General features: G+C 42.6%; 4 protein-coding genes across 6 annotated transcripts in view; 2 read left to right on the top strand and 2 right to left on the bottom strand.

Moving 5' to 3' along the window:
* Positions 1–5311: 5311 nt before the first annotated feature.
* On the top strand, positions 5312–11054 carry LOC311486880 (thiol S-methyltransferase TMT1A-like). The gene is made up of 3 exons (XM_084542898.1): positions 5312–5868; positions 7757–8290; positions 10500–11054. The coding sequence occupies exons 1-3, from the start codon at positions 5374–5376 to the stop codon at positions 10731–10733; spliced, it is 1263 nt and encodes a 420-aa protein (XP_084399024.1). The 5' UTR covers positions 5312–5373; the 3' UTR covers positions 10734–11054.
* A 133-nt stretch (positions 11055–11187) lies between these two features.
* Positions 11188–13697, top strand: LOC311487129 (thiol S-methyltransferase TMT1A-like; the record flags this gene model as incomplete). Its single annotated transcript, XM_084543273.1, has 2 exons — positions 11188–11843; positions 13461–13697. Exons 1-2 carry the CDS (start codon positions 11346–11348, stop codon positions 13695–13697), a joined length of 735 nt encoding a protein of 244 aa, XP_084399399.1. The 5' UTR covers positions 11188–11345.
* Positions 13698–14490: 793 nt separating this feature from the next.
* On the bottom strand, positions 14491–22039 carry atf1 (activating transcription factor 1). Of its 3 annotated transcripts, none has more exons than XM_084542412.1 (8): positions 21272–22039; positions 20367–20470; positions 19104–19226; positions 18870–18967; positions 18649–18782; positions 17532–17714; positions 16401–16554; positions 14491–15362 (listed from the first exon to the last, which is right to left on the bottom strand). In XM_084542412.1, the coding sequence occupies exons 2-8, from the start codon at positions 20463–20465 to the stop codon at positions 15218–15220; spliced, it is 936 nt and encodes a 311-aa protein (XP_084398538.1). In that variant the 5' UTR covers positions 20466–20470; positions 21272–22039; the 3' UTR covers positions 14491–15217. The 3 variants fall into 3 exon arrangements, with proteins under 3 accessions (XP_084398538.1, XP_084398539.1, XP_084398540.1); XM_084542413.1 differs by lacking the exon at positions 21272–22039 and adding an exon at positions 21122–21138; XM_084542414.1 differs by lacking the exon at positions 20367–20470 and having other exon boundaries at positions 21272–22013.
* A 441-nt stretch (positions 22040–22480) lies between these two features.
* The window catches only part of dip2bb (disco-interacting protein 2 homolog Bb), a 47021-nt gene continuing 41660 nt past the window's right edge, over positions 22481–27841 (bottom strand). The window contains exons 37-38 of the mRNA XM_084543869.1: positions 27173–27296; positions 22481–25934 (exon numbers count right to left, since the gene is read on the bottom strand). Of these exons, the coding sequence (XP_084399995.1) occupies positions 25682–25934; positions 27173–27296 (377 nt within the window). The 3' untranslated portion in view covers positions 22481–25681. The remainder of the gene's footprint in view (positions 25935–27172; positions 27297–27841) is intronic.

The following is a 27841-nucleotide window of genomic DNA, read 5'->3' as shown; positions in this document are numbered from 1 at the left end:
AGAATAAGGTGCCGCGGTGCCTTCTGAGGACTGCCAAACTAAAGACGCACCTACATCCTCACGCAATACAGTCTCCAAAGAGATTGCAAGAAGGAGGGAGGGAGGGAAGGAGGGAGGGAAAGAGGGGGGCATTGAGAGAGAAGGGGGAGGGGGGGGGGTGTGGGGGGTAAAACTACCATAGTTAGAAAATAATGGTGGAGAGAAAACTGCTGCCTGAAAATGATTTCGCCAGCGACGCATTAGTCGTGCACTTTGGAGCATACATCCCCGGCTACCGCGGGCGCTCAGAGAAGTTTGACGTGGTCTCACTTCTGTATCCCATATGCGTATGTTTCATATTCTGACACAGTGAAATGACATTCCATGCAGCGGCAGGCCAACTCCCCGAAATAACCTCCCGTCTGCCCGATTTTCTACCGCGCAGCGCGGCAACATCCGCGCATTTCCCCCCTTCCTTCAAAATCCCCATCTTCCCCTACTTCTGCCCGGTGCCTCGCTACCACAATCTGCCCGTGTACTGGCAAGGAGCCCTCCGCGGATGCTAGGAAAAGATGCTGAGGAGAGAGGGACCGCTCTGCGGCACTGGGATGCAGTACGGTCGACAAAGTGGGACCGAGATCCATCCCACGGCGGAGAATGTCAGACAAAGCAGAAAACAGATTGTCTACTTACTTTTTCTCGCATTAACACAAATCCGGACAGCTGTCACTGAACTGCAGATGTAGGAAAGAGTCGGGAGTAACTGCGGCTGTCGCCATATTGTTGCTGCTATCTTCCTTCCCAGTGCGTGCGGCTACCCTGCATAATTGATGACTCTCAGCAAATTGTTAGGGAGTGTCGGTAAATGCCTTTAGTTTCAATAACGGACAAGAGACCGCAGCATCGTAAGCACAAAAAAAAAAATAAAAAAAAAAATGTTCATGTAACAACAGTCAGTGATATTCTGGCAGTGGCTGGTATTGCAATTGACTGCATATGTGTTTTGATCTTAATATTATTTATTACATTTTTTTAACATACATGTATGTAAGATTTAGATTTAGACCTGGAAGTTGCAATAATACACTATAGCCCCAGATACAACTCTGGGGCTATAGTGAGAAGTCTGGGGTTTGAAATTGCAATAAATGATGTCTAAACATTTATTTATGACACGTTATTGATTTAGGGGTTTGAAACTGCTATATAAAATAAGACTAAGACCAGATTTGTGACATTTTGGGTCAGAAAAGATAAGAAAACAAACAAAAAAAACAACGAATGAATGAATGTGTGACCGACCTAAACACACAACTTCTGCTACAGAATACAGCTGACAATTCTAATAGTTGCATTATTTAATGCCCTTTGTTGGGGGCTTTGAAAGGCACCGGGGTTCTTAATATAAATTATTTTTTATATATGTTGTAGTCAATAACAAATGAGAGAAACTCAACCCTAATGTCAATGTGTAAACTTGTGCATTTTTTCCAGACTTGTATTCTGCAAAAACAAAAAAAAAAACAAAGCAACCAAAAATAAAAGGTGAGATCCACATTGTACGAACCCCGTAAGCAAAGTTTTAGCTTCTTCTAAATGTCATGCAGTGTCCGTAAAAAGTCTTACATGGATCCATATTCTGATATCTGGCCTATATGCACAAGACCTCTAATGTAAGGGGAAAGCCCAAATGTAAGTTTGCCAGCCCAACCAAAACGATGCAATGCATATAATAATACAGGGAAGCTTCACATTAGTGCACACATTAGTAATAGTTTTTGATTCCAACCATTAACTGTTAATAGTTCTGTGTGTGTTGATCACATTAGCCCTTAATTCAGAGTCAATAAAAAGCAAAAATCTTTATATAGTTTAGTGATATGGGTTTCAAGCCTTACTTTAACATATACAAGTCAGTAAAATAGTCTATGGGCCATTCAGTTCACTGAAAAGAATCTTTTTTAGTATATATCAGTCTGTCGGCTTCAGCATTCAAAATACCGAGCTATGAGGGCTTTATAAAGGATGTTTTTTCTTTTTTTTTTTGTGACTGTATTCCAACAATGTCTCTATCTGGTGGAATACTGAAGAACTGCACCTTACAGTCTACAGGAAGCCATTCAGCTGCTAAGCGGAAACACAACCATATAAAGCAAACGTGACCCTGTTCGGTCGCCGGGGCAGCAGGACGTTGACACATGTCTGTATCGGTGCGAGGTCTGAACGCCTCCGAGTTGATGACAGCTGAGCGAACTTCATTAAAGACTGTGTGGAACAGTCCAAGCTGCAGCGGTACTCAAACGTCTTTGTCAGTTATCAAGTTTGATTTAAAGGTGCAGGCAATATGAACACAGCGAGGTGGACTCAGATTAGGTGATTTGGTTAATAATACATTATATGACCAGTGTGAACTGCTGTGAACTCAAGACGTGTGTTTAAAGGAGCCATCAGTGAAAACGAACAAATCATTAGCAGAGACCAAACAGACAGTTTTGTTCATTCTGACACTGGTGAGCTCAGCGGCGTCCGCAGAAGACAACAGAGGTGGACGATTGTGGGATATTATCAATGGTAAAGAAAAACAACACCAAGGCATGAGAGGAACCAGCCGCTAAGTCAGTGCAGATCAGGACTTGTTTTTTTTTGTCTGTTATCTTTAGTCTGATAAAAGTATCATGAACTCCCATCTGAGGCATGACCTGCTGACTGATCGTAATTCCACCTTGTGCCACGTGCACATCTTATCACGTCCTTGCTGCCTTAACCTGAAAGGAACCGAAAACCAACTTGCTGTACCCTCCGCTTGCAGCCTCGGTGTCCTTGTCCATTCATTGATACGACTGAAAAACACTCCCCTGTCCTTTGCAAAAGACACTTAGCTGGAAAGGTGCTATCAGAACCACTGAGGTTTGTCCCACTACTGCAGATCCAGCTTAACGCACCTTGAGAATAAGCAATTTCTTTGCCCCATTTTAATTATATCACCAAGCAGATTCATTTAAGTTATTTAAGATTCATGAAGTTGGGTTTATTGTCACTTCCACAACACATTAATAAACACATACAGAGGTGTGACATACTGTTTCTCCTCGTCCAACTGTGACGACGGTATCGATATCTGATCAAGACCTGACACTGGTACTGTGCAATATGTGTCCATATATATTCATTCCTGCTGCTTTGACCTATTTATTACTGTCGAGTTGTTGTTGTTTTTTTTTTGTTTTTTTTACAATATATACTGTGTTCTCTTACCTGCGTCTTATTGTAATTTTTTATACTGTGTTTTTTTTAATGCCGTCTTCTTTTGCTCTTACACAAACCACATAGGAGACGACTTTAAACCCTCGTTGTACTGGGACGACAAAAGCATCCTGATTCTGATTCTGAAAACTATTTCCTAAACGATGTGGGTATACAGGATCTACAAGTGGAACTTTTAACTATACGGTGAATTACGGTGTAAAAAAAACTTTGCACTGGCATTGACATCGACTGACGTTACTAACATTTCCAGCTGTACAGGACGCAGGTCTGCAAGTTTAAGAGGCATCTATACACTGAATGAATTTAAAGTCAATTAATCCAACAAAAACAAACAAACAAAACCGTACAATATAGTTCAACTCCTCATCTGTGTGTGAGAGATGACGCTGGACTGGATTTATTGCACTGCACATTTTTGCACATGGATGTTTGGTTGTGAATTCATTGCAGTTTCATTCTTAATATTCAGTTATTGTATTTGTCTTGTAAATATTGCGTATATACAGTTGCAAGAATAAAGTATGTGAACCCTTTGAGATTACTTGGATTTCTGCATAAATTGGTCATAAACTGTGTTCTGATCCTCATCTAAGTCACAACAACAGACAAACACAGTCTGCTTAAACTAATACAGCACAAAAAAAAGATATGTTTTAATGTTTTTATTGAACGTGGTCGTCCTGTAAAGATGACCGCAAGAGCACGACGCAGAATGCTCAGTGAGGTGAAGAAGAATCCTAGAGTGTCAGCTAAAGACTTACAAAACATCTTTGGCACATGCTAACATTTTAAATCTACAATAAGTTAATCATTAAACAAGAATGGAGTTCATAGGAGGACACCACGCAGGAAGCCACTGCTGTCCAAAAAAAACATTGCTGCACACTTGTAGTTTGCAAAAGAGCACCTGGATGTTCCACAGCACTACTGGCAAAATATTCTGTGGACAGATGAAACCAAAATGGAGTTGTTTGGAAGGAACACACGCCGCTATGTGTGGAGAAAAAAACGGCCCAGCACACCGACATCAAAACCTCATCCCGACTGTGAAATATGGTGGAGGGGGCATCATGGTTTGGGGCTGCTTTGCCGCCTCAGGGCCTGGACGCATTGCGGTGATCGACGGAAAAATTAATTCCCAAGTTTAGCAAGACATTTTGCAGGAAAACTTAAGACCATCTGTCCGCCAACTGAAGCTCAACAGGAAGATGCAACAGGACAACAACCCAAAGCATAGAAGTAAATCAACAACAGAACGGCTTCAACAGAATAAAATTCACCTTCTGGAGTGGTCCAGTCAGAGTCCTGACCTCAACCCGACTGAGATGCTGAGGCATGACCTCAAGAGAGCGACTCACACCAGACATCCCAAGAATATTGCAGAACTGAAGCAGTTTTGTAAAGAGGAATGGTCCAAAATTCCTCCTGACCGTTGTGTCGGTCTGATCTGCAACTACAGGAAACATTTGGTTGAGGTTTTTGCTGCCAAAAGATGGTCAACCAGTTATGCAATCCAAAGGTTCACATACTTTTTCCACCCTGCACTATGAATGTTTACATGTTGTGTTCAATAAAAACATGAAAACATATAATTTTTTTTTGTGCAGTTAGTTTAACCAGACTGTGTTTGTCTGTTGTTGTGACTTAGATGAAGATCAGAATACATTTTATGACCAATTTATGCAGAAATTCAAGTAGAATAGAATTTTTCATTCTTCATTCTGTAGATTTTTATTTTCCTATTTTAGTTTTATTGTTTATTTTGTTATATATTATGTTTGGTATGCTGAGTGCCTGTACAATGCTGCTGCAACAGTGAAATTTCCCAGTTTGGGATTAATAAAGTATTTATTTTAAATTATGTTTTCCCCTTTTAATACTTTTTCACAAATGAAAACATCAGTAATATATATATACCCCCTTCAAGACAATATTGTTTGTAAAAAAGAAAGAAAAGTGTAATTATATTGACCAGGGAGCAAAACTAGCAGAGTAGGTACTATAAGTAGTGCTTCTCGACTTTTATTTTGAAATCGCTTCCGGTCACACTTCCGGTTTTACTTCCTACAACTAGCTTGACGGGTTGTTGTTGACGCCACTGGTCGCCACCAGCCACAGGTCGCAGAAATGACTTTCTTCATGAAATTTTGGTCTTCGGTCGTCAATGTCTTGTGCTTGCCGCTTCACGTCATCCACGCGGTCGGTCTGTACGAAATATACAAACGCATATTCCCAATTTGCCTGTACCGGATATCGATAAATTACAACAAGAAAATGCACGACAAGAAGACGGAGCTGTTTCGCAGCCTGTCAGAGTTCACCAAGCCCGGCGGGCAGCTCACCATCCTGGAGATCGGCTGTGGCACCGGCACCAATTTTCAGTTTTATCCGCCCGGCAGCAAGGTGATCTGCACCGACCCGAACCCGCACTTTCAGAAATATCTGAAGAAGAGCATGGACGAGCACGACCGGCTGAAGTACGAGAGGTTCGTGGTGGCGTCGGGGGAGGACATGGGGTCAGTTGAGGATGAGTCGGTGGACGTTGTCGTCTGCACCCTGGTGCTCTGCTCTGTTGTCGACGTGCGGCAAACCCTGCGGGAGGCTCACCGCATCCTCCGGCCGGTAAGTGTTCAGTAAAGCCTCCCAAAACCGATCATAAGTCCAAACCGAATGCAGTCCCAGGGGCACGCCGTGGCCTGCAGCCGTGGCCTGCAGCCGTGGCCTCTAAATATAAGAGCTGACCTCAAGTGCAGCTTCTGGATTAATGAACCCACCGACCGAACCAGACAACAGTGGACTCATATTGTACTTGCTTTTACAAAGCACAGGCTTGATTTATTATTGTTTGCATTTTAAGGTGCAATGCTGAATAATTAAAATCCAAGTAGATCATTACAGCAGACATGATGGTACAGATATGATCTTTTTAATGTTATATTTAGTGAATGCGCACACTCATGCAAATGGCACAGGGGGCAGGGGTTGTCAAAGTCAAAGGGATAGTCTGAATGAGGTGTTTTCCCCTAGTTTAAGTGTATTACTGACTGTACACGGTGATCGGCACGCCTCCAGTTTGGAGCAGCAGGCGGAAATGCCAGCACAGAAGCCAAGGAATGAATGAAGTGTTTCTAAAGGGCGCAGCAGCAGCAGCAACGTGTCTTTTCAACGCCTTTTAACAGGGAAGAATGCTCAGTGAGGTGATGAAGAATCCTAGAGTGTCAGCTAAAGACTTACAAAACATCTTTGGCACATGCTAACATTTTAAATCTACAATAAGTTAATCATTAAACAAGAATGGAGTTCATGGGAGGACACCAGGGAGGAAGCCACTGCTGTCCAAAAAGAACATTGCTTCACACTTGTAGTTTGCAAAAGAGCACCTGGATGTTCCACAGCACTACTGGCAAAATATTCTGTGGACAGATGAAACCTTAATTGAGTTGTTTGGAAGGAACACACGCCGCTATGTGTGGAGAAAAAACTGTGAATATGGTGGAGGGGGCATCATGGTTTGGGGCTGCTTTGCCGCCTCAGGGCCTGGACACATTGCGGCCATCGACGGAAAAATGAATTCCCAAGTTTAGCAAGACGTTTGGGAGGAAAACGTAAGACCATCTGTCCGCCAGCTGAAGCTCAACAGAGGGTGATGGGTGATGCAACAGGACAGTGACCCAAAGCATAGAAGTAAATAAACAACAGAACGGCTTCAACAGAAGAAAATTCACCTTCTGGAGTGGCCCGGTCAGAGTCCTGACCTCAACCCGACTGAGATGCTGAGGCATGACCTCAAGAGAGCGACTCACACCAGACATCCCAAGAATATTGCTGAACTGAAGCAGTTTTGTAAAGAGGAGTCCTCCTGACCGTTGTGTAGGTCTGATCTGCAACTACAGGAAACCAGTTATGAAATACAAAGGTTCATGTACTTTTTCCACCATGTATGGTCAATGTTTACATGTTGTGTTCAAATGAAAACATGAAAACATATCATTTTTTGTGCAGTATTAGTTTAAGCAGACTGTGTTTGTCTGTTTTTGTAACTTAGATGAAGATCAGAATACATTTTATGACCAATTTATGCAGAAATTCAAGTGGGATAGAATGTAGAATTTAATTTTTCATTCTTCATTCTGTAGATTTTTATTTTCCTATTTTATTTTTCTGGTTTATTTTGTTATTTATTATGTATGGTATGCTGAGTGCCTGTACAATGCTGCTGCAACAGTGAAATTTCCCAGTTTGGGATTAATAAAGTATCTATTTTAAATTACGTTTTCCCCTTTTAATACTTTGTTTTCACAAATGAAAACATCTAAAATAAGTGAGCATATATATTCACCCCCTTCAAGACAATATTGTTTGTAAAAAAGAAAGAAAAGTGTAAATATATTGACCAGGGAGCAAAGCTAGTAGAGTAGGTACTATAAGTAGTGCTTCTCGACTTTTATTTTGAAATCGCTTCCGGTCACACTTCCGGTTTTACTTCCTACAACTAGCTTGACGGGTTGTTGTTGACGCCACTGGTCGCCACCAGCCACAGGTCGCAGAAATGACTTTCTTCATGAAATTTTGGTCTTCGGTCGTCAATGTCTTGTGCTTGCCGCTTCACGTCATCCACGCGGTCGGTCTGTACGAAATATACAAACGCATATTCCCAACTTGCCAGTACCGGATATCGATAAATTACAACAAGAAAATGCACGACAAGAAGACGGAGCTGTTTCGCAGCCTGTCAGAGTTCACCAAGCCCGGCGGGCAGCTCACCATCCTGGAGATCGGCTGTGGCACCGGCACCAATTTTCAGTTTTATCCGCCCGGCAGCAAGGTGATCTGCACCGACCCGAACCCGCACTTTCAGAAATATCTGAAGAAGAGCATGGACGAGCACGACCGGCTGAAGTACGAGAGGTTCGTGGTGGCGTCGGGGGAGGACATGGGGTCAGTTGAGGATGAGTCGGTGGACGTTGTCGTCTGCACCCTGGTGCTCTGCTCTGTCGTCGACGTGCGGCAAACCCTGCGGGAGGCTCACCGCATCCTCCGGCCGGTAAGTGTTCAGGAAAGCCTCCCAAAACCGATCATAAGTCCAAACCGAATGCAGTCCCAGGGGCACGCCGTGGCCTGCAGCCGTGGCCTGCAGCCGTGGCCTCTAAATATAAGAGCTGACCTCAAGTGCAGCTTCTGGATTAATGAACCCACCGACCGAACCAGACAACAGTGGACTCATATTGTACTTGCTTTTACAAAGCACAGGCTTGATTTATTATTGTTTGCATTTTAAGGTGAAATGCTGAATAATTAAAATCCAAGTAGATCATTACAGCAGACATGATGGTACAGATATGATCTTTTTAATGTTATATTTAGTGAATGCGCACACTCATGCAAATGGCACAGGGGGCAGGGGTTGTCTAAGTCAAAGGGATAGTCTGAATGAGGTGTTTTCCCCTAGTTTGAGTGTATTACTGACTGTACACGTTGATCGGCACGCCTCCAGTTTGGAGCAGCAGGCGGAAATGCCAGCACAGAAGCCAAGGAATGAATTAAGTGTTTCTAAAGGGCGCAACAGCAGCAGCAGCAGCAACGTGTCTTTTCAACGCCCTTTAACAGGGAAGAATGCTCAGTGAGGTGATGAAGAATCCTAGAGTGTCAGCTAAAGACTTACAAAACATCTTTGGCACATGCTAACATTTTAAATCTACAATAAGTTAATCATTTAACAAGAATGGAGTTCATGGGAGTTCATGCTGTCCAAAAAAAAAAAAAAACATTGCTGCACATTTGTAGTTTGCAAAAGTAGTTTGCACCCGGATGTTCCACAGCACTACTGGCAACTTATTCTGTGGACAGATGAAACCAAAATTGAGTTGTCTGGAAGGAACACCTTCATCAAAACCTCATCCCGACTGTGAAATATGGTGGAGGGGGCGTCATGATTTGGGCCTGTGTTGCTAAAGGGTGCAGCAGCAGCAGCAGCAGCAACGTGTCCGTCAACGCCCTTTAACACAAGGCCCAGTTAGATTTAGACTTAGATAGACTTTATTGAACCACAAGGGACATTGCTTGGTCATGGAATCTCAGTTGCACATTAAAAAACAATACTTAAATAAATAAAATACAATAGTATAGGCAAAAAAAAAAAAAGATAAAGTGCAATAATATGGATGGAAAAGCTTTGGCATGAATGAGACAGAGTTATCTGTTACAGAAAGGTGAGTTGTTGTACAGCTGGACTGAGTTAGGCTTCACTCTACTGTCAGACAGTCTTCTGGGACAGGTGTGATCCCTGACCCGACAGGAAGCCTCTTCCAAAACGGCTATTCCTGACTTCAAAAAGCGCCTCCCTGGTCTGTGATCTTAACCGAACACGCGATAGGATGAACAAACTGGCGTCAGGCTAGCCACAGAACAGTTTATGACCAAGTTGTTGACTTCACAACACATTGTTTGCCAAGTTACTACATTGTGAAAACACTGTTGCTCCATAACGGGGAGAAGATATGATTGCCTTTGCCTAATCAGCTGCTGAAGTTTCACATTTATAACTAAAATAAATTACAATAAATAATGGCTTCTGATTGATAGGTATGATTTCTTTTTTAAATATTTATAAAAATGCACCTAGCTTTTTATTCCTTTCTATATTCTGATGGTTTTCAGAGGATAGGTTTAATCATTAATCATTTACAACCTGAGTTGTATAACATGCTAGTCCTGAAAACCAGTGGCTAAATTGATTTATTTATGGCTGTTGAGTGTTTTTTGAGTTAAGGAGTGATGAAAAATAAATGTCCCAAAGTACCCTCGTATGTCAACTACGTTAAACAAAAACCTTTACCCAATGAAAATGTACGCACCGGATAACTCGCTTTTCCATTTTTAAACGTGAAATGAATCAAGAGAGAAACGTTCGTGGTGTTTATTTCACCATATTAACTTGTAGTGTCCTTTTATATGACGCCAGCCTCTGGATAGACAACCACTCATTTTGTATAGTGAAGCTCAAACATGCAAGAGAGATGACAATGACCAAAAGAGCCGGAATATTTGTGTTGGATTATTTGGTTTTCTTAGGAACACAAATTGAAAAGAAATGCAACCGGAATAATTGATTTGCTCCAACATGCTGATGCAAAGCAGAGAAATCATCCCCTACACATGCAGCTAGACTATTAACTAATCGGGCTTCAGAGAAAAACAACAACAACAAAATAATAAAAACAAAACGGTAACATTGGCTAATTGCTCTCTTGCAGGGTGGAGCTTTCTTTTTCATGGAGCACGTGGCCGCGGACCCCTCGACCTGGGCCTACTTCTTCCAGCACGTTCTGCAGCCTCTGTGGTACTACTTCGGCGACGGGTGCTGGGTCGTCCGGGAGACGTGGAGCTACCTGGAGGAGGCCGGGTTCTCCGACCTCAAACTGAGACACATCGAAGCGCCCCTCCCCGCCTTAATCAAGCCGCACATCGTTGGCTATGCCGTAAAATAGACGACGCTCCCTTTAGCTTCCTAGAAGGCCACACCCGCAGACCCGCAGTGTGTGAACATGCCAAGCATTTAAATGCCTCTCCTATACCTGTTGTGATCACCACTAATAGAGACACAAGTCACTTTGAAACTAATTTTATTTTTGTATTTGGGGGGGGGGGGGGGGGCTGAAACAGTGATGTTTTGGAGAAAACGTAACATGAATACCTTACATAGAGAGCACACAAAGCTAATTTTGTATACAGTAACAGTCACAAATATGTCTTGGTGTCACTTGGTTCCTCATTCCTCAACTGCTTGCCAATAAACTGATACAACACTCCCTATTGTGTCAGTGTTTATCTGTGAGCACTGGAGTGGTTTGCAACTTTTCTAATAACTCACTAAAAATGTATTTTTTTGCTGTGACTGGGTCAAAGTGTTGAAGGAGTTTTGTCCTGCGGCATGATTTGATTTAAAATAACATAAACAGGCCTCTTTATGTCTCCAGTCCACTTGCGCCGCCGTGTGGCCAAAGTGTGACATTGTCGGTCAAGCATTAAGAGTGTAATCTTATGATCTCCCTAAAGTCCGTCCCGGGGCGTCCTGAGAAAGAAGCCTGAGAGGAAAAACAATGAAGTCTTGTCTCATGAAACTGTGCAGACTGCTTTGTCTGACGTTGAGTTTGCCCTTACGCCTGATGGAGACCACGGGCCTGTACGGCGCCTACAAACGCCTCTTCCCACTGCTCGCCTACAACATAACGTTTTCATACAACGACAAAGTGCACAGAGTCAAGAGGGAGCTTTTCCGGAACGTGGGCAAATTCGCGGACGCCGGCGGCACGCTTCGCCTGCTGGAGATCGGATGCGGCAGCGGCGCAAACTTCAAGTTTTACCCGTGCGGCTGCACGGTGGTCTGCGCCGACCCCAACCCGCACTTCGAGAAGTACCTGCGGATGAGCATGGAGGCGAACAAGCACCTGACTTATGACGGGTTCCTGGTCGTCTCCGGGGAGGACATGGAGGGGGTGCAGGACGAGTCTGTGGACGTCGTGGTCTGCACCTTGGTCCTGTGCTCTGTCACCGATGTCCAGCGGGTCCTGCAGGAGGCCCGACGAGTCCTCAAAACAGTGAGTCTCAGTGTGCTGCCTTCACGTGCCGTAGGAAAACACCGATCATGCATAACATTATGACCACCTTCCTTAAATTGTGTAGGTCTCCCTTGTGGTGACTCATCAGAGAATGGACATGGGCCTTCTGAGGGTGTCCTGTGGTGTCTGGCAACTGAATGTTGTTAGCGGGGGGGGGGGGCTTTGAGGGGAGGGGCCACTATGGATCATCCCACAGATCTAGTGAATTTGGAGGCCAGGTCAACACCTTGTGCTGTTCTTCATGTTTTTTTTTAGTTGTTCCTGAAGTGTTTTTGTGTGTGTGTCTGTGTCAGGCTGCATCCTGCTGGGGATGGCTGCTGCCATCAAGGAGTGTCATTGCTATGGGGTGGGGGTGCCTGGTCTGGTCTAGGTGGGTGCTACATGTCTAAGTAACATCCAGACCAATGGCTCCTTGCCTTCCTCCACTAGTAGGCTACATCCTACGCAAACATCAGTGAGCCTTGGCCTAGGCCGCCCACGACCCGGTCGTCGGTTCCCCGCTTTTCCTTCCTTAGACCACTTCGGACTATGTACCGACCACTTTAGACTGGGATCACCTCACAAGAACTGCAGTTTTGGAGGTGCTCCGTCCCATAGACATACATACACAGACGCCTCATTGAGCGGGTTGGCCCGTTGTTGCGCTAGTCAACGTCGCCGCCATATTTGGGGAGGCAGCTCTGTCCCGCGAACCAATACGAGTCAATGGAGTGAACTTTATTAAGCGTCTTCTACAAAGGGCTGTAAGTTAATGCCTCTCATTTACACATTCACACACGAACGTATATATTGAGGAAACCGATAGGAACCAAAAACAACGTCTGTAACATTAACTACTCAGAATGTAATCAGACGTTGTTTTTAGTTCCTATCGGTTTCCTCAATATATACGTTTGTGTGTGAATGTGTAAATGCTTATAGTACTTTGTAGAAGGCGCTTAATAAAGTTCATTCCATTGACTCGTATTGGTTCGCGGGACAGAGCTGCCACCTCCAATATGGCGGCGACGCTGACGTACGGTCCAGCGCTCAATGAGGCGTCTATGTATATATGTCTATGCTCTGTCCCAGTTGTCTAGCCATCACAATTTGGCCCTCACCCAAGTTCATCCATCCCCTGCGTTTCTCTTCCAACATCAACTTTGAGGACAAAATGTTCAATTTCTGCCTCACTCCACCTGTCAGTCGTCAAAATGTAATGGCTGATCAGTGTGTATTACCATCATCTGTCAAGCTCTACACGGTGTGTGTGTGTGTGTGTGTGTGTGTGCACCCTGCAGCATCCCATTAAGCTTAGTGGCATTGGCAACCTACCAAAAACAAGTGAATGTTTCCTGTTTTACTGGTTCTGCATGGGTGGGTGGGTTCATAGGAATATGCCGTCACTACGAGACATGTTAGGTAATATTGTGTAATGCAGGATCCACATTTGTTGATACTGCGTTTACTTTTTTCCAAATACCAGTAAACATGCAGTGGATCCAGGGCCTTTGACGGCAATTTTGAGCTTTGCTTGCATGTCAGTCTATGAACACGACCACTAAACAACGTGATTTGAACACACTGCGATCTGTTTTTGTTGGTTCTCTCCGACAGGGCGGAGCCTTCTACTTTTTGGAGCACGTCGTCTCAGACCCCTCCTCGTGGACATACTTCTTTCAGTATGTGTTTGAGCCGCTGTGGTACTACCTCGGTGACGGCTGCATGATTACCAGAGCAACGTGGAAAGACCTAGAGGCGGCTGGCTTTGCGGAACTTCACCTAAAACATTTTGAGGCTCCAGAGGTCACTTTAATGATAAGGCCGCACATCGTGGGATATTCTATTAAGTAAACGCAGCGGAGAATGGACAGTTTATATTGCAGCTTGTGGGCTGTGAAAGTATTTTAAACGTGCTTGTATTTACGAAGCTCCTTTACTGGCCGCTAACCAGCAACATTTTCAATGGTCTACTTATAGTTTGTACGGACGTTACCAAAACCCCGGATCCAGTTTAAGGCTGCAGGGGTCATTTTAGCAAAAGCAGTCGACCTGTGTATATTTGCGTGAGTGCAGAAAGACAATTTTGAGAATGATGACTAGAAAAGGCAAAGGCACCATAAGTGTTGCCTATTCATAAACAGGGAGAGCCTCATAATATCTTTTGGCCTTGAAGCTGTTGATTATTTATTTACACTTATTGAAGAGATGTTTGCTGCAAACAGCACAGCAGTTACTTTACTGAGTATGGACACTTCCTTGGTTCATTCTGAGCATTGTGCAGGCTTCTAAAATAACTAATGTCAGAGGAGGAATAACTGCTAAAATCATTGTGTGTAAACTTTCAACATTTTTTATCATGTTACCATGTGCACATACAACAAACAGCACTGTTTGTGGTTCTGAGCACAGCAGAAGATAGTAATCCATTGTTTTGAGACAACAGATGTTGCTGCACAATATCCTATTACGCCCCAAAATGATGGTTTAATTGGTTATAAAGCGCGAACCAGAGACCAAGTTGAGACGCATTTTAATGCTCGGTGTCAATATATGCACTCGCACGCAGGGCACGGGTTACGTGTGAACAGGGCCAAGGATTAGTGAGAGATTTCCATTTTGCATACAGTAGCCACAATAAACGTACTGAGTGAAAATATATTTATTTACTTACAGAATGAGCAACATTTCATACACTGTTTTGTTCTTCTTTCCCTCCCATCCCAAGAAGTACATAATAAATATTACCTGGACACTGTGCTTTTTTTTTTTTTTTTCCCTGATTGTCTAAATAACTGCCATGAAACAACCAAACAGGCCACACTTAATGTCATCTTTTCTGTTACCCTTTAGATTCCATTGCACAAAAATAAGGAATGACAATTGTAACATCTCCTTATAGGGAAATGAGGGGAATTGCTGGTTGACAGAATAAACTGAAGTTATCTCTGTGTTGTAATTAAAACAGTTAAAAATCTGTAGAGGGTGTTAGATAAAAAAAAAACTCCAACAGCAACATTTTTAAAAACACAATCAAAAAGAAGAAAAGGGACACATTTAGAAACTGGGACTCCGCGTTAAAGCTCACAATTTCAAACCTCCCGTTATTAAAAATGTACACAACTATAAATGTTATAGCGTTAGCAAATTTTTAAAAAACAGCAGGTGGAAAAATGGCCAATTTCTTTTTATTTGTAAATCTCACTGCCATAAGTCACTTTTATATCAAATAGAGTAAAAAAAAAAACAAAAAAAAAAATTACAGAAGATTCTCTGCCTGAAATGAAGTGTTCCCAGAAACCCCGTCACGTCCAAATGGCTGAGCTGTGCCACTGCCACACTATCTCTCAATCCTCGAGCTCTATTCAAACAGGTTATCCCGTTTTGACACAATAAAGATCCTTTAATGTTTTGAGTTCTTCAATGAGAGTCTTGTTTTGGTTCTCAAGAACAGCGACGCGGTTTTCCAGGCATTTAACATATTCCTTTTTCTTCCGTCGACACTCGCGAGCTGCCTCTCTGGAAGGAGGGGGGGGGGGGGAGAAACGTGTAACTGTTTGTCCGATTGAAAGATTACGTAATGAGAGCACCCACAGAGCATCACAATGTACCTGATATCATAGCTGTAACTGCTGTTTTTTCATTATAACAACTTAAATCAGTTTTAATAATTTTCAGGTTTGTACTATGGGTTGATGTCACTGTTAATGATTATGGTGAAATTTCTCCTAATTTTTATAATCCAAATTATTCCTCAATCAAACATAGATTAGTTGCAGTCCACAAATGATAAACTACATCTGCAAAATCCCGCTTATACGCAAAATATAATTATCTAAACAAAATCACAGGGGAAACATTTACTTTTTACTTATTTTCTGATTATGGGGACAAAGATTTCTGAAGTGTGTGGTAAAGTAATTATTATTTTTTGTTTTTTTTGTTTTACCAAAGTCAGGTTAACACGTAGAGTGTAGACGAGTGGGAAAACAAGTCCCAGCAGGTTTCTGCAGACACAGAAACAGGCCTATAGAGAGGCAGTTCAGTCACTTTATAAGCAGAGCAGTGACAGAACACAGGCTGTGTGTTGTGTTTGCTGTCACAGAAGTGAAATGTAAAAGGAAGCCCCTGCCACCACTGTTACTGAGGTGTCCTCCACAGTTTTCACACACACAGCTCATCAGCACTGAACTATTTCAGACATCATCTGGAGGAGCCGTATGTAACAATACAAATGTCTGAATCAGTTAGACCAGTGCAACAAACTGAAACTAGTGTGAGTCACGCATGAAATTTTAGGAAGTGATATGCAGAATTGAAATTTAAACATGTTACTGATTATACTTCATATCATCCTCTGAAACCTTTATTCTGTCTAGTTTGTTTTGGGTCTGTAAAAGCTTCCCTGTTCATTCTGCAACACTGCAAAGAGGTTGCAAGTCCTAAGTTTGCTTAGGGTCATTATTGACGAAATGAAAATGACGTACAGCTTCTCAAAGCCACAACCGGGTTGTGATTGTGATACTTTCTGACATTTACCCAGAAATAAACTCTTACCTGTTTTTTGCAAGTCTGATTTCTCTCTTCATTGTTGGATCATCACTCTTAGTTTGGGACAGTCCCACAGGAGACGTCATGACTACAGTCTGAGGCAGAGAGCTGGACGCGGACGCTGTGCGGATCTGGTACGTCTGCATTTCTCCTCCTGCACCTGAGTGAAACACAGCGGTCATTGAATGACAACAGTAGTTATACATACAACTCAAACTGATCGAACTGATCAAGTATCTGTGGGATGATCTACAGAGGCTGCTCCCCTCAAAGGCCCCCCCACTAACAACATCCTGTTGCCAGACACCACAGGACACCCTCAGAAGGCCCATGTCCATTCTCTGATGAGTCACCACAAGGGAAACCTACACAATATTAGGAAGGTGGTCATAATCTTTAGTCTGATCAGTGTGTAAAGTTTTGGTAATAATGTTTCTTTTGATAAACACCAGCAACCTTTAATGATCATCAACTCACGTAGATCAGAAACTTTGTAATATTTGTTTATTTTTTTGGCCTTATTTCCAAACCCTTCTTGTCTCAGAACTGAGGAAATTTTAACTCTGAATGTCCCATGAGAGGCGCAAACTAGTAATTAATGAGGACATCCTTCTAAAAATAACGATCCCTCTAATTAATTAGACAGTAATCAAATCATCTTGTTAGAAGTAAAGTACTTGAAAGTAAAGTGGCATTTCAACAGCAACAGCACCGCATCACGGAAAAAGAAAAAAGAAATCAATGAGCTGTGTTGGGCAAGTTACTACAGTTAAGAGGCGGTAGGCAGATACAAGTACTAGATCCAGTTTGAAGCTTATCAGTCACAAAGACACTACACAGCAGCTCCTACACCTGAGAGTGGCATTTTTACAGCTCTGGAAAGCCGCCAAAGAGGCAGCCTGTTTTGACACTTGTCGGGTAAACGGAAGAATTAGCACAAAGCTGTGTGCCCGTAGCAAGTATTCAACATGGTATGCGTACTTGCCCGTTTTCTCATCTCCGTGCAAGGCCAGTCAGATTGCAGTTGAACGCATTTTTGTATGGCTGCCTGGCAGTTATTTTGCAGCCGAAATCCCAAGAGAACACTATATCAGCAGACAGACATGAATTTTTTTATTTTTTTTTTTATCAGCTCACCTTGGACAACAACCTGATTGCTGGGCACCAGTATCTGCTGGCCGTCAGGTGTCTGCGCATACTGAAGGATGGTGGTGCCTTGCTGGGACCCACCAGAGTTGGCCATGGTCACAGCCTGTAGTCCCTGAAGGCCATCGGAGCCTGGAGATGCCAGCTGGATCGCGCCATTAGCAGCTATGGTAACTAGAAAAAAATCACACAGATAGCACAGATGGCATCAGAACTGGGTAAGACAATTAAAAAAAAAAAAAAAAAGAAAATCACATTTGAGCCGACCAGGTTGTCATTTAAATAAAAAAATAAAATAAAAAGCCAGGTCTCTGATAATGGCTTGAGGCGAGTTTAACACAAACAAATGGTAAATGGTTTATACTTATATTGTAACTTAGTGGTAGTCTAAGCGCCGTTTCATTCAACCATTCAGCCTCAGGTTCAGTTTCTAACTCAAGGACGCTTCCACAAGAAGACAGGTGAGGGATCTAACAGCAAACGCTGGGATTAGTGGACAACCTGCTCTAACACCTGAGCCACAGCTGCAAATAACAGCCAGCTCCCAGATACAGGATAAGCCCAAGCTTTTCCCCTACCACCAGGGGATAGCTGCTGTGTCTTTTTCCACAGCAGGCGAAGTGAAGACAACATTACTTGAGTTGACGACAACTTGTTACGTTAAGAGCTTTCCATAGTGGCAGCTCTCCTGCTGATAATGTTACACCTGCATACCCCCCCAACGAGTTAAAATATTCCTTCTAGATGACCAATAATGTGCACTTGATTCAACCCTATACAGTCCTGACTTATTTAATGTCTGTCAACTCAAGAACCTAGTGGGCTTATATTGTAAACAAAAACAGGAAGTGATGGATGGTATTAATACCATAATGCATTACCTTTAACAGGGCAAAAGAGGGAGGTAATACTATAGGTAATACAAAAATATGACACTTTCTATACAAGCAGGCTTTAAATAAAGTGCCTTTAGCTTCTGTGGTTGAGGTAAACAATGGATCCAGTCACTGTTTGAGGAAATATGATATATCCCACTTGAAGGCATTCTCAGTTTCAAAGAACAACGGACTCCACTTTGATGCTCGCTCCTTTTTATGGAGATACTTACTGTACTGGCCGCTGCTGGTCTGGTAGATTGGGGTGGTTGGTACTGTGACACCTGTGACTACTGTGGATACCGGACTGTTATCCTTTCCCTCAATGTGAGACACTTCCTCCGATGAAAGCTCATTTAGGATTTTTCTACATGGCGAGAAGGGGAAGGTTCCTTGAATCACAATTTGTATTTATCAAACGAGAAGTTTGTTCTTTCAGCGTTCGTTCTTATACCTGTACGACGGCCGTCTTGCCAGTATCTCTCTGGTCTTTTGAGCTGCTGCCCCGCTGTCTGATGAGTCCTGTGAATCGTCACTGTCCGAATCCTGGATCTTGGAAGAGGAAAGGTGGATTAACAGAAGCACGGGAGTGCTTGTGCAAAATGCTATCCTGACAGTTTATTATCAAAATGAATGATCTGGAAGCTGTCATTTAAAATCATTTACTACACCGCCAAGGAGGTCTCACCTGTGCAGTCTGCACCTGAGGGGATTGAATGACAGACGACTGTGCAGACTGGATCACCCCTTGAACCTGAAACTGACCGCCTGGCAGTTGCACAACGGTAACGGCAGAACCACCCAGTGACATCTAGAAAAAATAAAATTGACAACATATTGCACATTCAAAGGCTTTGTGTGTGTGTGTGTGTGTGTGTGTGTGTAAGCATAAAAGTGAGCTCAGAATCATGTTGAAACTTCACAAAAACATAAATTTACCAAACTACAAACAAGATACTCTCTCATTTACTCCTAGTTTTGCTGAGATATTTATTTGCTTGCATTCCTCCGCAAATTGAAAAACTGAGCGGCCATTTGCCTAATCAGAGACCACGTCCCGGTTACTTTGAACCGCTTGCACTTTTTCTCTTGAAGACTTACCCTGACGATAATCATGAGTAACTGTGTGTTATTTTTGCAAAGAGAAATATCATCTCACTTTTTAGTGACATAGTGGCTAGAATCTTCATAAAAAGTCCGTATCAGTATCATGTCAAAATGCGGAAACGGTTGCACAATCCTTAAAAATCTATTTTCAGAAAGCCAATAACTGGTGGACGGATTATAAGTAATTGCACGCAAGATAATCCTTGTTTAGAGTTGCCATCAATCACACGCCTTAGCAGTTTTTAAGAAGCGCATGCTTTAAACCCATAAATATTAGGACTGTCTTGAACTCGGGATAATTCTGGTAATTGATGCTTTTCTACAAACAATATAATATTTGAGACGGCTTATGGGACTTAAACAAGGATCAAGCAAAGAGTGCAACAAAGCGACGAGAGTGACTTGCTATACTAAACCGCAGATCTCTGGATCTATCTTGACTTTTTAATCTATTTTGACTTTAATCTCACCATCCCATATTGAAGCTAGAGATATTTCGTAAAGATGTCAGTGACAAAATGTGAGCATACAAACAGGACATTTTTTTTAAAAACATTACAAAATATCTTTGTGCAAAAATAAATGCGGAAAATCCACCCCAATACGTTTCGGTGATTGGAAAAATACCGTTCTGTTCAGATGGGACAAAAGTATTGCACAAACACTGACCACACTGTCAAAAAATTTATACAAAATAAACCTGCAGCTGAAAGAATAAGTCAACATTTGACTTGTGCTTTCAGGAAGGCATGTATAAGCGAAGCTATTGAGCTACTACTAATATAGTATTTTTTTTAGATTTATTTATTTCAATGGCATTTTAAAAAGGGATGTTTTAAGTTACCTGCTGGGCTATCTGTGAGAACTGAGAGGCAGTGATGGTAGTGGGAATGGTTGCAGTCTGTGACTCAGTGCCATTGCTGCCCTGCTGTACTTCTTCCATAGTAACTGGGAAGAAATAAATCAGTATTACCCGTTTTTACAGTGGCTCTAAGGCTGAGACTCCCTGCATGTAATCACTCCGCTGTGGCCTGCACACTTCTTATGATACCATTTACAGCTCCTAGCGAACAGCATGAAAGATAAATATGTGCGATATCAAATCACACTTTCTCACTTGAGACAATTGTTTATTCAGAAGTTTATAAAGCAGGCGAGTTCAAGCTAACAAAATTAAAAAAAACACTCGACTTCCTCTTTAGTCGTGTTAGCCTGTGCAAGTTAACATGGAGTTGCGAAACATAGCTAGGCCCAACGGTCAACACTCTACTTTTCCCGCCCTCCATTATTTAATGCTTAAAATTACAGTGTGCAACTTCATCCCGAGCAAAAAATAAATAAATAAATACAAGTAACACAAGTGTGGAGGGAAAATGCAAGACAAGCCAGAGCGAAAGGGCTCTCTAACGTTCCCGCTGCTAGAAAACGGAGGCTAACGTTCGGTAAAAAACTGGACGTCAAGCCGTTCAAAGCGTTTAAAAAACGGCCGTTTTAAAAGCGGCACGCGGGGCAACTTTCGCCGCTCCCGGTTCGCAGGATGGAAGAGCTTTAGTCTCAATGAGCAAATATGTGTAACTCTGTCACTGGCACGCAAGTTACCGCGTCAATAGACGTCAGCGATACGGGGAGCCATTAAGCTAACTACACCTTCCCTCTTCGTCAAAGCGGCGATGAGCTGACGCGGCCGCCATTACCGCCGCGGCGGAGCTGAGCGAGCACAGAATTACCGCACGGCGAGGCACAATTTACCTTTTCAAAGGCGGCGTAACTGCTCTCGTTCACGGCGCGGTGGACTTCGGGCGATTCGTGAATGTGTGCTTTTAGTCGGGAGGAAGCAGCCCCGAAAAAAAGTTACTTAGCAGCGACGGCTAACAAGCTAAAAACACAAAGATGTCAGCTTTAAAAAAAAAAAAAAAAAAAAAAAAAAAGAAAAAACGCTGAGCACTTTCACAGGAAATGGGCGGAGCTGCTCCGCTGAGGAGGATTACGTAATAGTTTCTGTCGGGGTTGTGATTGGTTGAGAGAGTTTGAACAGTCAGTAAACAAAGAAAGCTGTTAAAAGTTCACTTTATCAGTGCTTCAGATTTTATTTGCTGATTTATATCTGCACTTCAGCACATTTCATTGGAAGATATAGTATTCTTTCCTCTGTTAAAGGGCTTACCTACACCGATCAGGCATAACATTATAACCGGAGACAGGAAGAGTGAATAACATTGACCATCTTGTGACAATTCAGTGTTCTGCTGGGAAACTTTTGGACCTGGCATTCATTCATGTGGATGCTACTTAGACATGTAGCACCTACCTAGACCAGACCAGGCACCCCCACCTTATAGCAAATAATAGTTTCACATTCTGCCTCACTGTGCGGCTCAGTAGGTAGAGCGGGTTGTCCACGACCCGGAGGATTAGCAGAAAATGCAGAAGTGTCCTTGAGCAAGACACTGACGCCCCAGCTGCAAGAATGTCACTGTGACTAAAAAGCATTTTTAGTAGCAACAGGTAGAAAAGTCCTATATAAATACCATATGCACACATATCCAAAACATTATAATCACTAACAGGAGAGGTAAATAACATTGACCATCTTGTGATAATACAGTATTCTGCAGGGAAACTTTTAGACCTGGCATTCATTCATGTGGATGTTACTTAGACATGTAGCACCCACCGAGACCAGACCAGGCACCCCCACCCCATAGCAATGACACTCCTTGATGGCAGCAGCCATCCCCAGCAGGATGCAGCCTGACACAGACACACACAAAAACACTTTAGGAACAACTAAAAAAAAACATGAAGAACAGCACAAGGTGTTGACCTGGCCTCCAAATTCACTAGATCCCAAACTGATCAAGTATCTGTGGGATGATCCACCCCCCCCCCCCCCACTAACAGCATTCTCACAGGACACCCACAAAAGGCACATGTCCATTCTCTGATGAGTCACAACTGTTTTGGAGGCACAAGGGAGACCTTCACAATATCAGGAAAGTGGTCATAATGTTATGCCTGATATGCATGCATTTCAAAGCCAAGATGCATGCCCACTCGAGACTTTGCCCTCATGTGATCATCTAATAAAACACGATGCATTATTGTGGATTAAACAACCCAGCAGTGCTGAAAATTAGTTTATAAAGCAATGCTTCAGAAACATAGGGCCATTCTGCGTATTCATGCCGTACGTGTTCTTTCCACACTGATCCATTGCTACATCACAAATGTTACAGCGTCTTTGAGTTATTGCAGTAACACTGAGGACATCGTTGCTAAATCCACAAACATCCAGACACCTGAAATGATTAAATGCTTCTGTTTATTCCGTATTACTTATACATAAAGTATAAAACAAAGTACAACAAACCAAAATAGAAAACAAGTGAGAAAAATGGGAAGGGGTGTACCACCTTGATTTATTGATTTATTTTTTAACTATACTTGTTAAAACACCTCCGTAGCATTAAAGAGTCGTCAGTGGACCACACCCTCCCGGAGCAAGTTTAGATTTCACCAAGTAATTAAAGTACAACATACTAAGAGTGCATACACAAAGTACTGACAGAACAACTCAAGAGATGAATACAGTTTTTAAGTACACTACTGGTTAAATTTCATCAGTCCTCTGTTCTTAGTTATTACAAAAAAAAAACGACAACAATGTATTAGCATCATGTTTATTTCACCAGACCGTGCAAGCTTTGAAATTAAATTGCACCGTCGTTGGGATTGCATAGTGTGTAAGATCTCTGACGGAGAAAAAGAGTGGATACCAGAAGAAGCCCTTGCAGACTTCCCAGCGAAGCAGGCAGATGGTGGATGGACACTGGTTGTCAGTTAACCTCTCTTTCTGCTCATCGGGTTCGCAAAGGTCTGCAGTAATTACGAGGAGATTCGTTTTTGACGGATGTCTACATTTTGTGGGTTCTATTCACAGATTGCACCAAGGGACCGCCGGGTCCATCCCTGTGTTATGAGTTTTGTTCCCTGAATAGTTTCATACATATTTCTCTCTCTCTTCCGTTTGTGCCTCGAGACGAGATGTGCCTCAAGCCAGTTTCTCCCTGTGCTTGGCTGAGTCATGCAAACATTCTGCTGCAAATGCATGATGCAAGGTTAAAGCTAAGACGAAGTGCTATTAGACTTTTTTTTTTTTAATCGGTGGGCTTAAAACTGGACAAAACCAAATGTCAAGCAGTGTATATATATATTTATATAGCGAACAACGTGACATGAAAGAGGAGAAACCCACTGTAAGTACCATTAGTGCAAAGTGCAGCAATTAAATGGTCATCATATACCTTAAATGATTAAAGACCTTTCTAAAGTTGTGTTTGGCATGATTGAATGTTATGATGGGAGAGCTGTAAAAGTCCAAAAAGAACAAAAAAAAGAAAGAAAAAAGCTATTTACATGTTGACATTAAGGGTTCATCACTGAACTACAGTATAATCCAAGAACCTATAAATTATTATGGCAAGGAGCACAAGGAAAGCACAAGATTGCAGGAAACCAAACACATTTTTGCAAATATATCTCTTAATGCAATTATTATTATTTTTAAAAAACTTTATACATTATTCTTTTTTTTTTTTTAATTTGCCAATCACCGATGTTTAAAACCTGGCTCAGCTTTGCAAACTGCATTCACAAGTGCTTAGAAATCCAGTGACTGAAAACAGGAAAAAAGAAATCCAGATAAATGATGATGACCTGCCTCACAGCACCAACAAAAAGGCTTTTGTAATCCAGAGTACTTATTTACAAAGTCGCACAAAGACTGAATGAACCTTTCAGTGCCGAGAGGAAAAGGGCCAAACTATTAAACACGTGCTCTTATGTAAAACCGAGAAGGGCATGGCTGTCCAGCAAAGCACAAAGGAAAATGGATCATAGATGAATAGTTGTAGCCTGCTTTTTAAATTCTTTTTTACAAAACAACCTGGTAGCCTGAAAACAGTCATATTATAGATTTTAATCTTCATTTCTTTTACTTTTTTTTTTTTATTTCCAGTGGCCGACAGGAAGGATTCCTAGCATAAACAGTGACGGCCCTCCCAGCGCACTCTTCAAAATAATATACGCCCCGTTGCTTGTAATGCCTCGTTGTTATAATAAAATAGACGATTTCTCGAGAAAGTGCAATGTTATATGTATCCTGGCTAACAATGCTTCATTTATTTATCTCTACCCTCCGTTATATAGCTATTGTCTTTCTTCAAAAAGTACTTTGAAAACCGTTTTATTTACACATTAGCTTCTTTCTGCTACTATTATAGTCTCCCAGCTCGGCTAACTGTCCTGAAACCATCAACTGAGAGAGGCGCATTTATACATTTATACAATTAAAAATATCTATACAGCAACGTACAGTATCTAAAATACAATGAGGCCCTCGTTAGGTACAGTACAGAATATGGCCTCTTTCCTCTTATCCCTTTGGATATCTGTCAGGAGTTCCTCTACTGGTCAAACCCAAAGGAGAATAAACAGCCACTAATAGTAAATTCGTTAAAAATTAAGATAGGAATGTATGGCTGAAGTTTTATAAGGCAGGAAATATATTAGTGAGGAAAATCTATTTGGCTTTAGTATCAAGGGGGAAAAAAATATAAGCTTTTGGAAATAATGCACACATGATGCGGTTTCGCCCCCTGGTTCATCCGTGTTGGTGAGAAATGGGCTCAGCGCATGCGTTTGTGTGCGTTTGTTTGCGAGCTGCATGTAAAAAATATTTCAAGTTGTCGATTTCAGTTTAGTAGCTCCACGTGGACACAAAAGGGAACGTGTTTGTCGTATCTACAGAATAAGAAAAACGTTCACAAAGACACTAGTACAGTATTCATTATAAAGTGGTCCTGTTGTTAGTGTTGTTTCGCCCTTTCTCCAGAAAATTAAAATAAGTGCAGCAGGGACTTTTCTTTTCTTTTTTTTCATTGCAATGTGCAGAACATGTCGCCTCTGTCCCGTCTGCAGATTTTTATCTATTAAAAAAAAACACAGTGAACAACTCCAGACATGGCAGATCCAATCACAGACATGCAGTGGCCACGATATGCTGGTGTCACACGGGGCTGGGCGTCTGTACACGTGGTTCATGCGTTTGCTTTACACCCGATGGCGCAGAAGGCCGCGGGCGGCGGCTCGACGGGCCCCTCACATGTTGTAAGCGACGTAGATGGGATCCAGCTGGTCGGCGAGGAAGGAGTCGCGGAGGTGCATGCGCTGCTTCTCCCCCCTGGAGTTGATGGGTATGACCCCGGGGTCCACGATAACCACCACGCCCACGATGAGGTGGTGCTCCTCCAGGACCACGTTGGTTATCAGAGGCACCAGGTCCAGGGCGTCCTGCTCCGAACCACACAGCTCTGACACCACCACCAGCAGGTTGGTCCATGTAAACACAGCACTGAGAGGGAAGAGGCATAAGAGATCGACACGATATTATATGAGGATGTTATGGCTAAAGTACGCCAAGACTTTAATCTGAGGGATAGAGCGATCAGGCGTAACATTATAATATTGTGTAGGTCTCCCTTGTGCCTCCAAAACAGTTGTGACTCATCAGAGAATGGACATGGGCCTTCTGAGGGTGTCCTGTGGTGTCTGGCAACTGAATGTTGTTAGTGGGGGGGCCTTTGAGGGGAGGGGCCTCTGTGGATCATCCCACAGATACTTGATCAGTTTGGGATCTAGTGAATTTGGAGGCCAGGTCAACACCTTGTGCTGTTCTTTTTAGTTCTTTTCTTTTCTTTTGAGTTGTTCCTAAAGTGTTTTTTTGCGGTTGTGCCTGTGTCAGGCTGCATCCTGCTGGGGATGGCTGCTGCCATCAAGGAGTGTCATTGCTATGGGGTGGGGGTGCCTGGTCTGGTCTAGGTGGGTGCTACATGTCTAAGTAACATCCACATGAATGAATGCCAGGTCCAAAAGTTTCCCAGCAGAACACTGAACTGTCACAAGATGGTAGGTGTTATTTACTTCTACTGTCTGTGGTCATAATGTTGTGGCTGATTGGTTTATACAGTATATAACAGTAAATATTCATAACACATGTATATGTCTTTTGGTCTTGTCAATTTTTAACACTAGAGCCAAAAGTTCTTCAACACAATGTGACTAAAGACGTTATAATTTGGCTATTGGAGCAATAGTCCCTGTATTAAAAAGTCTCACCATCTTGCTATCTTGACCACTTCAACTATAAGCTATAATATCACCAGACAAATCTGATGAAAAACGCTTTAAACGTTGGCTGACTTTAATAAAAAACAAATTTACAACAAATACACAAGATTTAACGACTTCATTTACGGCTCAGTCAACAGCGCCCCTCTGCAACCGACGTCTCTGGCTCAGGTTCAGCAAAGCACCTGAACATACTGATTTGCGTCACAGACGTTGTGAGCCAAGGAAAACAAGCCACCAGATAAGTCAAGAACACTTACACCACCTGTTGTCTGTCTGCAACTGCATCCAGACAACTAACTGTCCAGCACCTTAACTGTGCACACATGTCCAGCTGTTATATAGTTTTTGGTGGAGGGACGAGAAATGTGTCGCGAAGTGTATAAAGTGTGTGTGTGTGTGTGTGTGTGTGTGTGTGTGTGTGTGTGAAAAGTAGATCATGTGTATCAAGAGCATTCTCACCTCTCAGCAATACTTCGGTGAGCCCGTGACACTGATATTTCAATGTCGATGGGGTGGTAGCGCAGACCTCGCAGCTCCAGCGTCTCGTCCAACGAGCCGACGACAAACAGAGCGTCGTGTCGATCTGGCAGCAGAAAGGCAGGGAGCGTGAGGAACCGAGATAGATTAAAGTTGAAGAAGATGTGCCGCTCTAGGACTTGCTGGGGTAGGTTTATAGGCTTAAAGTTATTTGCTCAAAATCTGGGTTCCAGATGTTGCATTAAGCTCCAATGTGGGACAAGTGACCAGCTTTAGGTACGCGTGTTCAGACCTGTCATTAATATACGTCCCCAGATCCGATCTCGACATCATCTGGGGCTCAGTAGAATATTTTAACAGCTGATGTCTGTAATGGATCTCTACCGCTGCTCCAGAACCGAGAACAGCTCTGTTTTATATGTGCACGTCATGACTTTGGCTTCACACATTAAGTTATTATTTATTGAGCTCCACCCTGACGTTGGTTAGACCTGCACAAAACTCAGATTATAACTCCAACCCCGGATGTTTCAATATGCACCATAACCTCTGATAATAAAGGGGAAATAAAGACATTGGTGATTGAGGAAATACGTAAGTTATGGTGCTTTTTCCACTTCAGGTTGTATGTTTTTTTCTTTCTTAATGAAT

Source organism: Chelon labrosus (assembly GCF_963514085.1).
Source record: "Chelon labrosus genome assembly, chromosome: 4".
NCBI lineage: Eukaryota > Metazoa > Chordata > Actinopteri > Mugiliformes > Mugilidae > Chelon > Chelon labrosus.
This window is presented reverse-complemented; position numbering and strand designations above follow the sequence as displayed.

Coding starts and splice junctions, on each gene's coding strand:
- LOC311486880 (XM_084542898.1), top strand. CDS start 5,374: ATGACTTTCTTCATGAAATTTTGGTCTTCGGTCGTCAATGTCTTGTGC. Junction 5,869..7,756: donor CTCACCGCATCCTCCGGCCG/GTAAGTGTTCAG, acceptor TGACGGGTTGTT/GTTGACGCCACTGGTCGCCA. Junction 8,291..10,499: donor CTCACCGCATCCTCCGGCCG/GTAAGTGTTCAG, acceptor GCTCTCTTGCAG/GGTGGAGCTTTCTTTTTCAT.
- atf1 (XM_084542412.1), bottom strand. CDS start 20,465: ATGGAAGAAGTACAGCAGGGCAGCAATGGCACTGAGTCACAGACTGCA. Junction 19,227..20,366: donor TCTCACAGATAGCCCAGCAG/GTAACTTAAAAC, acceptor TATTTTTTCTAG/ATGTCACTGGGTGGTTCTGC. Junction 15,363..16,400: donor ATCAGACTTGCAAAAAACAG/GTAAGAGTTTAT, acceptor CCCTCCTTCCAG/AGAGGCAGCTCGCGAGTGTC.